General features: G+C 38.5%; 4 protein-coding genes across 4 annotated transcripts; all 4 read left to right on the top strand.

The window, feature by feature from the left end:
* The first annotated feature begins 1,245 nt into the window (after positions 1-1,245).
* On the top strand, positions 1,246-1,678 carry LOC142242764 (histone H2A). Its single transcript, XM_075314320.1, has one exon. It carries the CDS (start codon positions 1,246-1,248, stop codon positions 1,618-1,620), a length of 375 nt encoding a protein of 124 aa, XP_075170435.1. The 3' UTR covers positions 1,621-1,678.
* A 1,562-nt stretch (positions 1,679-3,240) lies between these two features.
* On the top strand, positions 3,241-3,651 carry LOC142242707 (histone H3). Its single transcript, XM_075314269.1, has one exon. The coding sequence runs from the start codon at positions 3,241-3,243 to the stop codon at positions 3,649-3,651; it is 411 nt and encodes a 136-aa protein (XP_075170384.1).
* Positions 3,652-5,174: 1,523 nt separating this feature from the next.
* Positions 5,175-5,834, top strand: LOC142242706 (histone H1-like). The gene has a single exon (XM_075314268.1). The coding sequence runs from the start codon at positions 5,175-5,177 to the stop codon at positions 5,832-5,834; it is 660 nt and encodes a 219-aa protein (XP_075170383.1).
* Positions 5,835-7,225: 1,391 nt separating this feature from the next.
* On the top strand, positions 7,226-7,600 carry LOC142242768 (histone H2A). Its single transcript, XM_075314323.1, has one exon. The coding sequence runs from the start codon at positions 7,226-7,228 to the stop codon at positions 7,598-7,600; it is 375 nt and encodes a 124-aa protein (XP_075170438.1).
* Positions 7,601-12,777: the final 5,177 nt, after the last annotated feature.

Here is a 12,777-nt window from a genome sequence, read left to right as displayed (position 1 = left end):
TAAATAAATATACATTGTACTTAATCTATTTTTCACGGTAAAATTGAAATTTATAATCACATGTTTTATGGGAATTTTTCCAAAACTGGATTAGCCAATTGGGATGTGGTAATAAACCACAGCAATTAGAATTCTAGAAAAAAAGGTTTCATGTACCTACGCATAGAGTCATCATCAAAACTCACACACACACACATCCTTTAACTCTACGCCATTTACAGTAATGCATACGATCAATGTAATAAAGTCTTTTACTCTGAGAAAAATATTATAGCGACGTTATTATAATGAAGAAAAATAAAAAGAAGAAATATTGAAGAAACAGTAATGAAATGCCAAATTAGAATTTTAATAGAAGTTAGACATAGTAATGAAATGCCATAATAGAATTTTAATAAAATGAAGATTACAACATTGAATTTTTCTTAGTTGAAAATCAATTATTTCTTATTATTCGATGGAAGATGTATTTTTTTTTTATTGAAATAAAATAAAGATATTTTGTTTTTAGTTGATCAACAAAGAAAATCTCTTTTTTAATGATTTTTGTGGCCCTGAAAAGGGCCTTTGATGGTGGAGGAAATAAATTTTCGACGAAATATAAAGCCATTTACTTGGAGCTGGTGTACTTAGTAACGGCTTTGGTACCTTCACTGACAGCGTGCTTAGCCAATTCACCGGGCAATAATAGACGAACGGCAGTTTGGATTTCCCGACTGGTGATGGTGGAACGCTTGTTGTAGTGAGCCAAACGAGAGGCTTCGGCGGCAATACGTTCGAAGATATCATTAACGAAACTGTTCATGATGCTCATTGCCTTTGAAGAGATACCAGTATCGGGATGTACTTGCTTCAACACTTTGTAAATGTAGATGGCATAACTCTCCTTACGCTTGGTGCGTCTCTTGGTCTTGTCACCCTTTGTGATGTTCTTTTGGGCTTTGCCGGCCTTCTTTGCTGCTTTACCACTGGCTTTTGGAGGCATTTTCACTATTTTTTTTTTCACACAAACACTGTTTACACTGTTCAAAAGAGAATTTTGTGTGTGCGCAGCGATGAGCACACATTTGTACCATTTCGTGGACAAGATATTCAGGTAGCGGAAAACGAGCCTCTTCGTGCAGCAAAACAACCCTCAAATGTATTAAATAGCTCGAACGAAAAGTATATAAAGAACTGACAACTAGTTAAACGCTATCATTAGTGTTTTGTGAAGTGAAGTGAAAAAGAAAAAACAATTGAAACATGTCTGGACGCGGTAAAGGTGGCAAAGTTAAGGGAAAGGCAAAGTCTCGTTCCAATCGTGCTGGGCTTCAATTCCCCGTCGGTCGTATTCATCGTCTTTTGCGCAAAGGCAACTATGCTGAGCGTGTTGGTGCTGGAGCTCCAGTTTACTTGGCTGCTGTGATGGAATACTTGGCCGCTGAAGTTCTTGAATTGGCTGGTAACGCTGCTCGTGACAACAAAAAGACAAGAATTATCCCTCGTCACTTGCAATTGGCTATCCGTAATGACGAAGAATTGAACAAATTGTTGTCCGGTGTCACCATTGCTCAAGGTGGTGTATTGCCAAACATCCAAGCTGTTCTCTTGCCCAAGAAGACCGAAAAGAAGGCTTAAATTATCTACAAGAAAATGTAAATACAGACCATCGTATCTCAACAATCCGTCCTTTTCAGGACGACAAAACATTTTTAAAAAGAGAAAAAATATTTTCAAACAATATAATTTCATACATACTTTCTTTCTGTAACAATAAAATTTACTATAAAAAAATTTATATGAAGATATTCATCTGTCATGGCATCGAAAAATTTCGCCACTTCATATTTTCATTTTGTTCCTATCTAATGCCATTTATTCCTAATATCGAAAAACAACAAATTCCCACCAATTTCATTAAGAGAGCATTCGTTTTCTGAGCCGAAGTGTTTTAATTTTCATCTGTATCAACCCTGATTATTTACTACATATGTATCTTTTGTATGCTTTGGCAAAGCCGAAGTCTAGTCGAAGTCTAGTAGGATCGTAAGTGTTCGTAACTTCTAGCGGGAAGTTGCAAATAGTTGATGACAGAGAAAGCTGTTTGTATCAATACATACATAACTGATTTCTGCAAAAAGAGAGTAAGAACGTCACGCAAAAGAACAAATGACACTAGGATCGAGTACAGTGCAACATAGAATCATTTTCTTTGATTTCTGCAAAAAGAGAGTAAGAGAATCATAGAATCATTTTCTTTGGGGAATGGGACGAGAAATGACATATAGAGAATTGCATATATGTTTCGTATGTATTACATTCGTAGTGTTTTTCTTTTGTAGCGTATGTCATGTTTTTCAGAAAAATAGCATAGTAGTCGCCTTTGGTAAGTCCATACATAATTGTTTCATTGGGTTAGTAACAATGTTTTGCCGACGGCAAACCAAATGTTTGTAATTTTATTTAAACCAAGTAAATTTAAAATTTTATTATTAAAATAATTAAATAAATTTGTAACAAGATGATCTCTTTTGTAAATATATTTTGTGGTCCTGAAAAGGACCGATTGTTTTTGTATTAAAGTATTTAAATATTCTCCAAATAGCGTCAAGAAAATGTTTAACCGCCGAAACCGTACAAAGTGCGGCCTTGTCTCTTCAAAGCGTAGACGACATCCATAGCGGTGACGGTTTTACGCTTAGCATGTTCGGTGTAGGTGACAGCATCACGAATAACGTTTTCCAAAAACACCTTGAGGACACCACGGGTTTCTTCGTATATCAATCCAGAGATACGTTTTACACCGCCACGACGAGCCAAACGTCTGATTGCAGGCTTGGTAATACCTTGGATGTTATCACGCAACACTTTACGATGACGTTTAGCGCCACCTTTTCCCAAGCCTTTGCCACCTTTACCACGACCAGTCATTTTTCACTTTTAAATTTCACTTCACGAATGATGCACAAGAACTAATACTGTTCCAGCCTCATTTCGCTTCTATTTATACAAAAATGCCCTGAAATGCTTACTAATATTAATGACACGATCTACCCTCGGGTTCGTTCGTGTATACTTCGTGTTTATACAGGCAGCTGTAAGATACAATATTTCAATCTTTCCCTACACACACCCTTAACTAACAGTTTGCGCGCTCAATTTTTCTATAAATATGCGCGTTCATGCTCGGCACACAAGTAATAACGTTTTGACAGTGTTTGTGTTCATATCTTGTGAAGTGAAGAATTAAAGTGAAAAATGGCTCGTACCAAGCAAACTGCCCGTAAATCTACCGGTGGCAAAGCCCCTCGTAAGCAATTGGCTACTAAAGCTGCTCGTAAGAGTGCCCCAGCCACCGGCGGTGTCAAGAAGCCCCATCGTTTCCGCCCTGGTACCGTTGCTTTGCGTGAAATCCGTCGTTACCAAAAGAGCACAGAATTGTTGATCCGCAAATTGCCTTTCCAACGTTTGGTTCGTGAAATTGCCCAAGATTTCAAAACTGACTTGCGTTTCCAGAGTTCTGCTGTCATGGCCTTGCAAGAAGCTAGCGAAGCCTACTTGGTTGGTCTATTCGAAGATACCAACTTGTGCGCTATCCATGCTAAGCGTGTCACCATCATGCCCAAGGATATCCAATTGGCCAGACGTATTCGTGGAGAACGTGCTTAAATTTTTGACATATTAAAAGCCAACTTTTTTTACAAAAACAATCGGTCCTTTTCAGGACCACAATATTTTTATAAAAAGAGAAAATTTTTTTTCAATACTTTACAGTTGACAAGAATTTATTCTTTATTATTTGATATCAATAAACTATATTGCATTTGTGTTTTTTTTTTTTTTTGTATTAGGTTGGATATGAAGGGAATGTTGTTATATGATGTAGATTTTGCTTTCCAATGGTTTTACATTTTTTCGTACTCATTCACAATTTCCATTTTTTCGTACTCATTCACAATTTATTTTCTATTAATTTATTTTTTCAAAAGAAGAAAAGATATAAGTAGGAGGATTTGTTTCTTATTTTCATCTAATGCTACATTCAATGCGGCAAACATTTTATGAAATATTTTCTAACCCTATATGGCAAACTTTTCGTAACAAATCGGAGATTATTTTTGAATTTTCTAGGGTGTTTATTGTTTATATATTTCCTAAAGTCGTTAGACTTAAATTTATTCCCTCTGCTGTTATAATTCTTTTAGTTTTTTTTTTGCGAAATTTTATATCAAAAATAGCCAATTACTTTACTTCTTTGGCTAGAGGTGGTATATCAGCTATGGCAAATTTTTATTCATAGTATTTCGATTTAAAATTTTGTTAAAATGGTATTATAATCCGACATGTATTTTTTCTACGATGTTTTAATATTTTTCATATATACATTTCATTTCTTTTGCAAATATTTTAATTTTATGGTTTCAACTATATTCAACATTGTTAACATCGCTGTACATGATATACCACACCTTCACGATTATTTTAACTTTTCGTTACAATTTGACACTTTTTATTAATAATGTTATATTTTAGTATAAATGTGTGATTTCTATTATATTTTTGAATGAAAATTTCCTAAAACATTTTTAGTTTTGAGCTTTGAAATTAATTTGCAGAAAAACTTTTATTCATGGAAAATATCCCAATATGATGAATTCCACTGTCATAGACGACATAATATAATTGAATATTTTACCATGAAAACTATGCAAATTGTATAATTTTTTCGTATTTCTTTAAAGAAAACATATCAAGATTCCCTATAATTTTTTTATTTTATACAATTTTCAATAAAAATAGTAAAATTTATATAATTTAGTTGGAAATTTATGATGACACTTTTATAAACTTACAACTCAAAAGATTATAATACTCTAGCCCTTCAATATTATTAATTGAAATTCTTTTTGTCATTTAGGTGGATATCTCTACTAGAGAAATGTGATAAATTCCAATTAAATATATTTACTATGTCATCATAAATTTAATTATTCTATCAAAACTTTTGTGAAAAAATTTATTCTCTTCCACACAAGAATTCACAAAATTTCGTAGCTGACTACTATGTACTTCTCATAATTCCGATGTACCCAAGAATAGCTAGTTCGAACGGTAAAAATCATATATAATAAACGTACACGCGTGTTAGTGTATATTAGTGCTTGAAGTGAATCAAAGTGAAAAACAAAAACATGTCTGACGCCGCCGTAGTTGAAGCCACCGCATCTCCAGTTGCCGCTGTTGAGAAAAAGGCACCTAAAAAAGCTGCTGCCAAGGCAAAGAAGCCCTCTGCTGCCCCATCTCATCCACCAACCCAACAAATGGTCGATGCTGCCATCAAAACATTGAAAGAACGTGGTGGTTCATCATTGCCTGCCATCAAGAAATATTTGGCCAGCACCTACAAAGTTGATGCCCAAAAATTGGCTCCCTTCATCAAGAAGTATTTGAAAGGCGCTGTTGCCAGTGGAAAATTGATCCAAACTAAAGGTAAGGGTGCATCTGGTTCATTTAAAATGTCTAAAGCAATGAGCGCCGAAAAGAAGAAGGCCCCAGCTGGTGATAAGAAAAAGAAGGCTGCCGCACCCAAAAAGGCCAGTGGAGAAAAGAAGGCTGCTGCAAAGAAACCTTCTGCCGCTAAGAAGACAGCAGAAAAGAAGAAGACCGAAAAGGCTAAGGCTAAAACTGCCAAAAAGACCGGTACAGTTAAAGCTAAACCAGCAAAAACCGCCGCCAAGGCCAAGGCCTCCGCCACAAAACCAAAAGCACCCAAGGCAAAAACAGTAGCAGCAGCCAAACCCAAAAAGGCTGCCAAGAAACCAGCTGCTAAAAAAGCCGCCGCCAAGAAGTAAATTTTCTATTTCATGGCAGAATGATTATTTTCGATATTCGAAAGCAGTTTATCTAACAGCCCTTTTCAGGGCTACAAAATATCTTTGAAAAAGAGAACAAATTTTATGCAAACAATTTTGTTTTGTTACCTAATTTTTATTTAAATAAATATACATTGTACTTAATCTATTTTTCACGGTAAAATTGAAATTTATAATCACATGTTTTATGGGAATTTTTCCAAAACTGGATTAGCCAATTGGGATGTGGTAATAAACCACAGCAATTAGAATTCTAGAAAAAAAGGTTTCATGTACCTACGCATAGAGTCATCATCAAAACTCACACACACACACACATCCTTTAACTCTACGCCATTTACAGTAATGCATACGATCAATGTAATAAAGTCTTTTACTCTGAGAAAAATATTATAGCGACGTTATTATAATGAAGAAAAATAAAAAGAAGAAATATTGAAGAAACAGTAATGAAATGCCAAATTAGAATTTTAATAGAAGTTAGACATAGTAATGAAATGCCATAATAGAATTTTAATAAAATGAAGATTACAACATTGAATTTTTCTTAGTTGAAAAATCAATTATTTCTTATTATTCGATGGAAGATGTATTTTTTTTTTTTATTGAAATAAAATAAAGATATTTTGTTTTTAGTTGATCAACAAAGAAAATCTCTTTTTTAATGATTTTTGTGGCCCTGAAAAGGGCCTTTGATGGTGGAGGAAATAAATTTTCGACGAAATATAAAGCCATTTACTTGGAGCTGGTGTACTTAGTAACGGCTTTGGTACCTTCACTGACAGCGTGCTTAGCCAATTCACCGGGCAATAATAGACGAACGGCAGTTTGGATTTCCCGACTGGTGATGGTGGAACGCTTGTTGTAGTGAGCCAAACGAGAGGCTTCGGCGGCAATACGTTCGAAGATATCATTAACGAAACTGTTCATGATGCTCATTGCCTTTGAAGAGATACCAGTATCGGGATGTACTTGCTTCAACACTTTGTAAATGTAGATGGCATAACTCTCCTTACGCTTGGTGCGTCTCTTGGTCTTGTCACCCTTTGTGATGTTCTTTTGGGCTTTGCCGGCCTTCTTTGCTGCTTTACCACTGGCTTTTGGAGGCATTTTCACTATTTTTTTTTTCACACAAACACTGTTTACACTGTTCAAAAGAGAATTTTGTGTGTGCGCAGCGATGAGCACACATTTGTACCATTTCGTGGACAAGATATTCAGGTAGCGGAAAACGAGCCTCTTCGTGCAGCAAAACAACCCTCAAATGTATTAAATAGCTCGAACGAAAAGTATATAAAGAACTGACAACTAGTTAAACGCTATCATTAGTGTTTTGTGAAGTGAAGTGAAAAAGAAAAAACAATTGAAACATGTCTGGACGCGGTAAAGGTGGCAAAGTTAAGGGAAAGGCAAAGTCTCGTTCCAATCGTGCTGGGCTTCAATTCCCCGTCGGTCGTATTCATCGTCTTTTGCGCAAAGGCAACTATGCTGAGCGTGTTGGTGCTGGAGCTCCAGTTTACTTGGCTGCTGTGATGGAATACTTGGCCGCTGAAGTTCTTGAATTGGCTGGTAACGCTGCTCGTGACAACAAAAAGACAAGAATTATCCCTCGTCACTTGCAATTGGCTATCCGTAATGACGAAGAATTGAACAAATTGTTGTCCGGTGTCACCATTGCTCAAGGTGGTGTATTGCCAAACATCCAAGCTGTTCTCTTGCCCAAGAAGACCGAAAAGAAGGCTTAAATTATCTACAAGAAAATGTAAATACAGACCATCGTATCTCTATCAAACAACAATCCGTCCTTTTCAGGACGACAAAACATTTTTAAAAAGAGAAAAAATATTTTCAAACAATATAATTTCATACATACTTTCTTTCTGTAACAATAAAATTTACTATAAAAAAATTTATATGAAGATATTCATCTGTCATGGCATCGAAAAATTTCGCCACTTCATATTTTCATTTTGTTCCTATCTAATGCCATTTATTCCTAAAGGTGAGTACTATGTTCGAGTTTTTCACCAAAACACTAAATTAAAAGTGCAAAAATATATATGAAGACGATAACATTTTTATCAAGTCTCTTCAAATTATGGATGGAAAGGATCCAATGTATTGATTGCGAACCATTTAATATTTCAAAATTAATTGATTAAAAAAAGTAACCGTGAAAATAAGCTGGTTTTCAGCTTGAAAACTGAACATAGTACTCAGCTTAATATCGAAAAACAACAAATTCCCACCAATTTCATTAAGAGAGCATTCGTTTTCTGAGCCGAAGTGTTTTAATTTTCATCTGTATCAACCCTGATTATTTACTACATATGTATCTTTTGTATGCTTTGGCAAAGCCGAAGTCTAGTAGGATCGTAAGTGTTCGTAACTTCTAGCGGGAAGTTGCAAATAGTTGATGACAGAGAAAGCTGTTTGTATCAATACATACATAACTGATTTCTGCAAAAAGAGAGTAAGAACGTCACGCAAAAGAACAAATGACACTAGGATCGAGTACAGTGCAACATAGAATCATTTTCTTTGATTTCTGCAAAAAGAGAGTAAGAGAATCATAGAATCATTTTCTTTGGGGAATGGGACGAGAAATGACATATAGAGAATTGCATATATGTTTCGTATGTATTACATTCGTAGTGTTTTTCTTTTGTAGCGTATGTCATGTTTTTCAGAAAAATAGCATAGTAGTCGCCTTTGGTAAGTCCATACATAATTGTTTCATTGGGTTAGTAACAATGTTTTGCCGACGGCAAACCAAATGTTTGTAATTTTATTTAAACCAAGTAAATTTAAAATTTTATTATTAAAATAATTAAATAAATTTGTAACAAGATGATCTCTTTTGTAAATATATTTTGTGGTCCTGAAAAGGACCGATTGTTTTTGTATTAAAGTATTTAAATATTCTCCAAATAGCGTCAAGAAAATGTTTAACCGCCGAAACCGTACAAAGTGCGGCCTTGTCTCTTCAAAGCGTAGACGACATCCATAGCGGTGACGGTTTTACGCTTAGCATGTTCGGTGTAGGTGACAGCATCACGAATAACGTTTTCCAAAAACACCTTGAGGACACCACGGGTTTCTTCGTATATCAATCCAGAGATACGTTTTACACCGCCACGACGAGCCAAACGTCTGATTGCAGGCTTGGTAATACCTTGGATGTTATCACGCAACACTTTACGATGACGTTTAGCGCCACCTTTTCCCAAGCCTTTGCCACCTTTACCACGACCAGTCATTTTTCACTTTTTTTTTAAATTCACTTCACAAACGTTGCACAAGAACTAATACTGTTCCAACAGTTTAGTTTAGTTTAGTTTTATTTACCCAAAATCATTTATATACAATACATTTTTAACTTATCATTCAAATTCATATTCCTAGCAATCTATAAATTTTTTTCTAGGATTATAACTCTTGATTTTTTAGTAAATAATACGGCAGGCCGGCCCAGCCTATTTGCCTCTAAATTTCCATTGCGATATCGCATCCCTAAGTCTTCTTTTGTCCGGAAAAAGGGTAAAAACCGGCAATTACTAATATGATTTCTAATGCTAACTTACAACTATTTAACTAAAAATAAAACTATTTACAATAATAAATTAACAAAAGTGGAAAATTCAATTTAATTATTTACATATTTACAATATTTACAATATTTACAATTCCTATGTCCTAGTATAGGCCTATTGTGTCGGGTCATAAACAATGTCGTATATGTCATCTGTCCTATGTCGTCTATGGTAGTACATAAGTCTGCCTCTTTCGTCATATAGTCGTCCGTTTTCTGCCATTAGTCCAAGGCAAGTCGGGGGTAGTCTCTTGCCACTGGCTAAAAGTTCGTCAAATTCCTCCTGGGTCTTTCCAATATCTCTAACCAAGCTGTTAGGGTGATCATGATAGTGTTCCAAATGTCGAATACCATTCTCCACCAAATAGCGGTCAATCCGAGGGATACCACTGTTTCCATAGATAGCCGTGAGAGAGGGTCCTATATAGTGCCCTAACTGTCCATCCCATCGCGTCACCAGGCCCAAACAATGCCTAAGCATTCTCCTCTCATAAATGCGAATCCTCTCCATCTGGCGAGAGGAGATGTCACACCACACCGGGTACCCATACGCCAGGGTAGGGCGGACTACCTGTCGGTATATGGCCAATTTGACCCTTCCACACAACCCTCTTCTCGACTTCAATACTCGAGAAAAGGCGTGGAAAACCGCCCTAGCCCTCTCCAGCGCACCGTCCACATGTCTGACGAAGCTCCAGTCTTCGTCAAATGTGACCCCAAGGTACCTCAGAGTGGTTCCATTCGCCACAGTCCCCCCCGGGACAGAAATCGATGGCACAAATCCCCTAGCATTTCTATACAAACGGCGCCTTCCCCCCTTGAATATAATGGACTGGCACTTATCAACATTCAGTACAAGCCTCCACTGCCGAAAATAATCCACCAGCGTCACCAAATATCCCCTTATCAAAGCCTGGGCCGTCCTTGCCCTCGGGTGCGACGACGTGACCAAAATGTCGTCCGCATACACCAATAGCCGAACCCCCTCAGGCGGCCCAGGCATATCCGCCAAATACAAGTTATACAAGACAGGCCCCAACACAGAACCTTGTGGAACTCCCGCAGTCACCAATCGCTGGCCAGACAAAGCATCTCCAACACTCACAGTGAAAGATCTACCCTTAAGGTAATCCTCCACCAAGCCGTAAGTCTGTTCATCAAATCCATAGGCACGCATCTTATTGACAATTCCATCTTGCCACACGGTATCAAAGGCCTTTTCAAAGTCCAGACTCACGGCTATGGTGGCACTGCGAGCGTTAAATCCGCCTATAACCCCCTCTGTCAAGAGCATCAGCGCGTGGGTGGTCGACGTCGCCCTCCTAAAGCCAAACTGCTCATCCCTCAGCACACCCATATCCTCAATACCCATCTCAATTCTCTCCAACATGAAAATCTCCAACAATTTTCCAATGCTGGAGAGCAAAGATATGGGTCTGTAGCTCCTGGGGTCCCTAGGGTCCCTACCGGGTTTCAGCACAGGTACCACCTTCGACCTCTTCCACATCCTAGGGTAATAGCCCAAACCGAAGCAGTGGTTAAAAACCACCGCCAGGAACCTCCACGTCCTTATGTCCGTCCGTTTGAGTATAAAATTTGGTACCCCGTCCTCTCCACAACTCTTCTTGCCATTCAAACGCCTCAGAACAGCGCCAACATCATCAGGTCTAATCAACTGTGTCCGTCCGTCTCCTCTCACCAAGCCGTCCGCTGTCATCCCCAGAGAAAAATCAACAAATGTCCTGTATCGGTCCGCAGCCCCATGGGGAACATCACCAAGGCCCCCACCCTGTATACCCGCCAGTTCATCTGCAATCAACTCCACCTTGCTATCATCCGTAGTCATTATCCGTCCCTGTCTGTCCGTTAGGTCCCCAACTTTATTCCGTCCAAGTACCCCAGCAAGACCTTTTACCTGTCTGAACATATTCGACCCAGGCCTGACACTGCGTAGTCTCCTCAGATAAGATTCCTTTTCAAAATTGGATATGCGTTGTTGAATTATCCTGTCAATATTTCGGATCTCAGCCCGCAAAATGCGGGCTTCACTCTGGTTCAACAGCCTATATCTCCTCCGGCGTAAATTCTTCTTTTGCCGCATTAGATCCAAAATATCAGCAGGCAACTCTTCAAGCAATCCCCTATATGGTCTTACCCTCCTAATCGAGCGCCCCATCGCATCCCTAAAAGTGTCAGTCATACCCTGTATAGCCCGGTCAATTTCGTCCACTGTCACATTTCTGTCAGTCGGCAACCTACAATTGTCCAGTCCATCCGCCATTAGGTTATTAAATAACCCAAGACGAATTGACTTAAAGTCATATACCAGCCTCGGGGTGTCAGTCTCGAGTGTTCCCAACTCACAGACTAGCACCACCGCTCTGTGATCTGACTCATAGTCAAGCGTCTGAAGTCCCGTCAAGTCTGGTCCCATATCAACAGTAACTCCAGAAGTTGTCATAAAAATGTCAATATATGACGCACATGTCATAGTCTGTCTCGTAGGGCCGCACGTCGGTCTGATCCCCAGGTTAGGGCTCACCCTCAACCACTCCCTAAGAGTCCTGCCACTAACATTGGTGACGTTCCCACCCCAGTCAGGATGCTTGGCATTCAAATCCCCCCCTATCACAGCCTCATGAGCGTCAACTATACCCGCCAGAATGTCCAAATCAGTCCCCAGTACGTTTAAGTCTGGCGGCTGGTATAGTGAGACAAAATACACTATACCACCTCCAGTACTTCTAGCCCTAAAAATTGTGCCCTCTAATGTCATGGCGTCAAATGGCACCCGTTCACCCTTAATAGTCTCCCTCACAAAAATTGCTGTACCCCCTCCTCTTCTACCAATCCTGTCCTGTCTGTACGATTTATAACCCTTCAACTCCATAGTATGCCTATTACTCAACATGTGTTCTGCCAAAAGCAGAACATCTGGTCTATTTTCCCCAACAAATTCCGCAAGATAATGTCTCTTGCTTCGAGACACTACAGAACAGACATTAATAAAAATACATTTATATCTATCCATCAAAACCAAGAGTGAAAAATAGTCCAAATAAGCCGCGAATCTTTTCATCGTCCGTCTTCATCTGCCTAAAATTCACCGCATAGTTCGATACCTTCCTCATACAGGTCACAAAATCACCACCCAACAATCTATTACATTCATTATCAAACATACGCATATTCTCATTCACCCTGACAGCCAAATCAGTCTGAGGTCTCACAACATTCGCTATCCGTCCTTGCCCACGAGCAACACTCGCAAAAGTCCCAGCCGTCCCACCCGCAACAATAGGCGGCGGGGGCGGTGGGAGCGGCGCCTGT

This window comes from Haematobia irritans, unplaced genomic scaffold (assembly GCF_050003625.1).
Source record: "Haematobia irritans isolate KBUSLIRL unplaced genomic scaffold, ASM5000362v1 scaffold_6, whole genome shotgun sequence".
NCBI classification, from domain to species: domain Eukaryota; kingdom Metazoa; phylum Arthropoda; class Insecta; order Diptera; family Muscidae; genus Haematobia; species Haematobia irritans.
The sequence above is the reverse complement of the archived record's forward strand: the minus strand, read 5'-3'. Positions and strand labels throughout refer to the sequence as shown.

Bases quoted from the DNA above. Each gene is read 5' to 3' on its own strand.
- LOC142242707 (XM_075314269.1), top strand. From the start codon at position 3,241: ATGGCTCGTACCAAGCAAACTGCCCGTAAATCTACCGGTGGCAAAGCC.
- LOC142242764 (XM_075314320.1), top strand. From the start codon at position 1,246: ATGTCTGGACGCGGTAAAGGTGGCAAAGTTAAGGGAAAGGCAAAGTCT.
- LOC142242768 (XM_075314323.1), top strand. From the start codon at position 7,226: ATGTCTGGACGCGGTAAAGGTGGCAAAGTTAAGGGAAAGGCAAAGTCT.
- LOC142242706 (XM_075314268.1), top strand. From the start codon at position 5,175: ATGTCTGACGCCGCCGTAGTTGAAGCCACCGCATCTCCAGTTGCCGCT.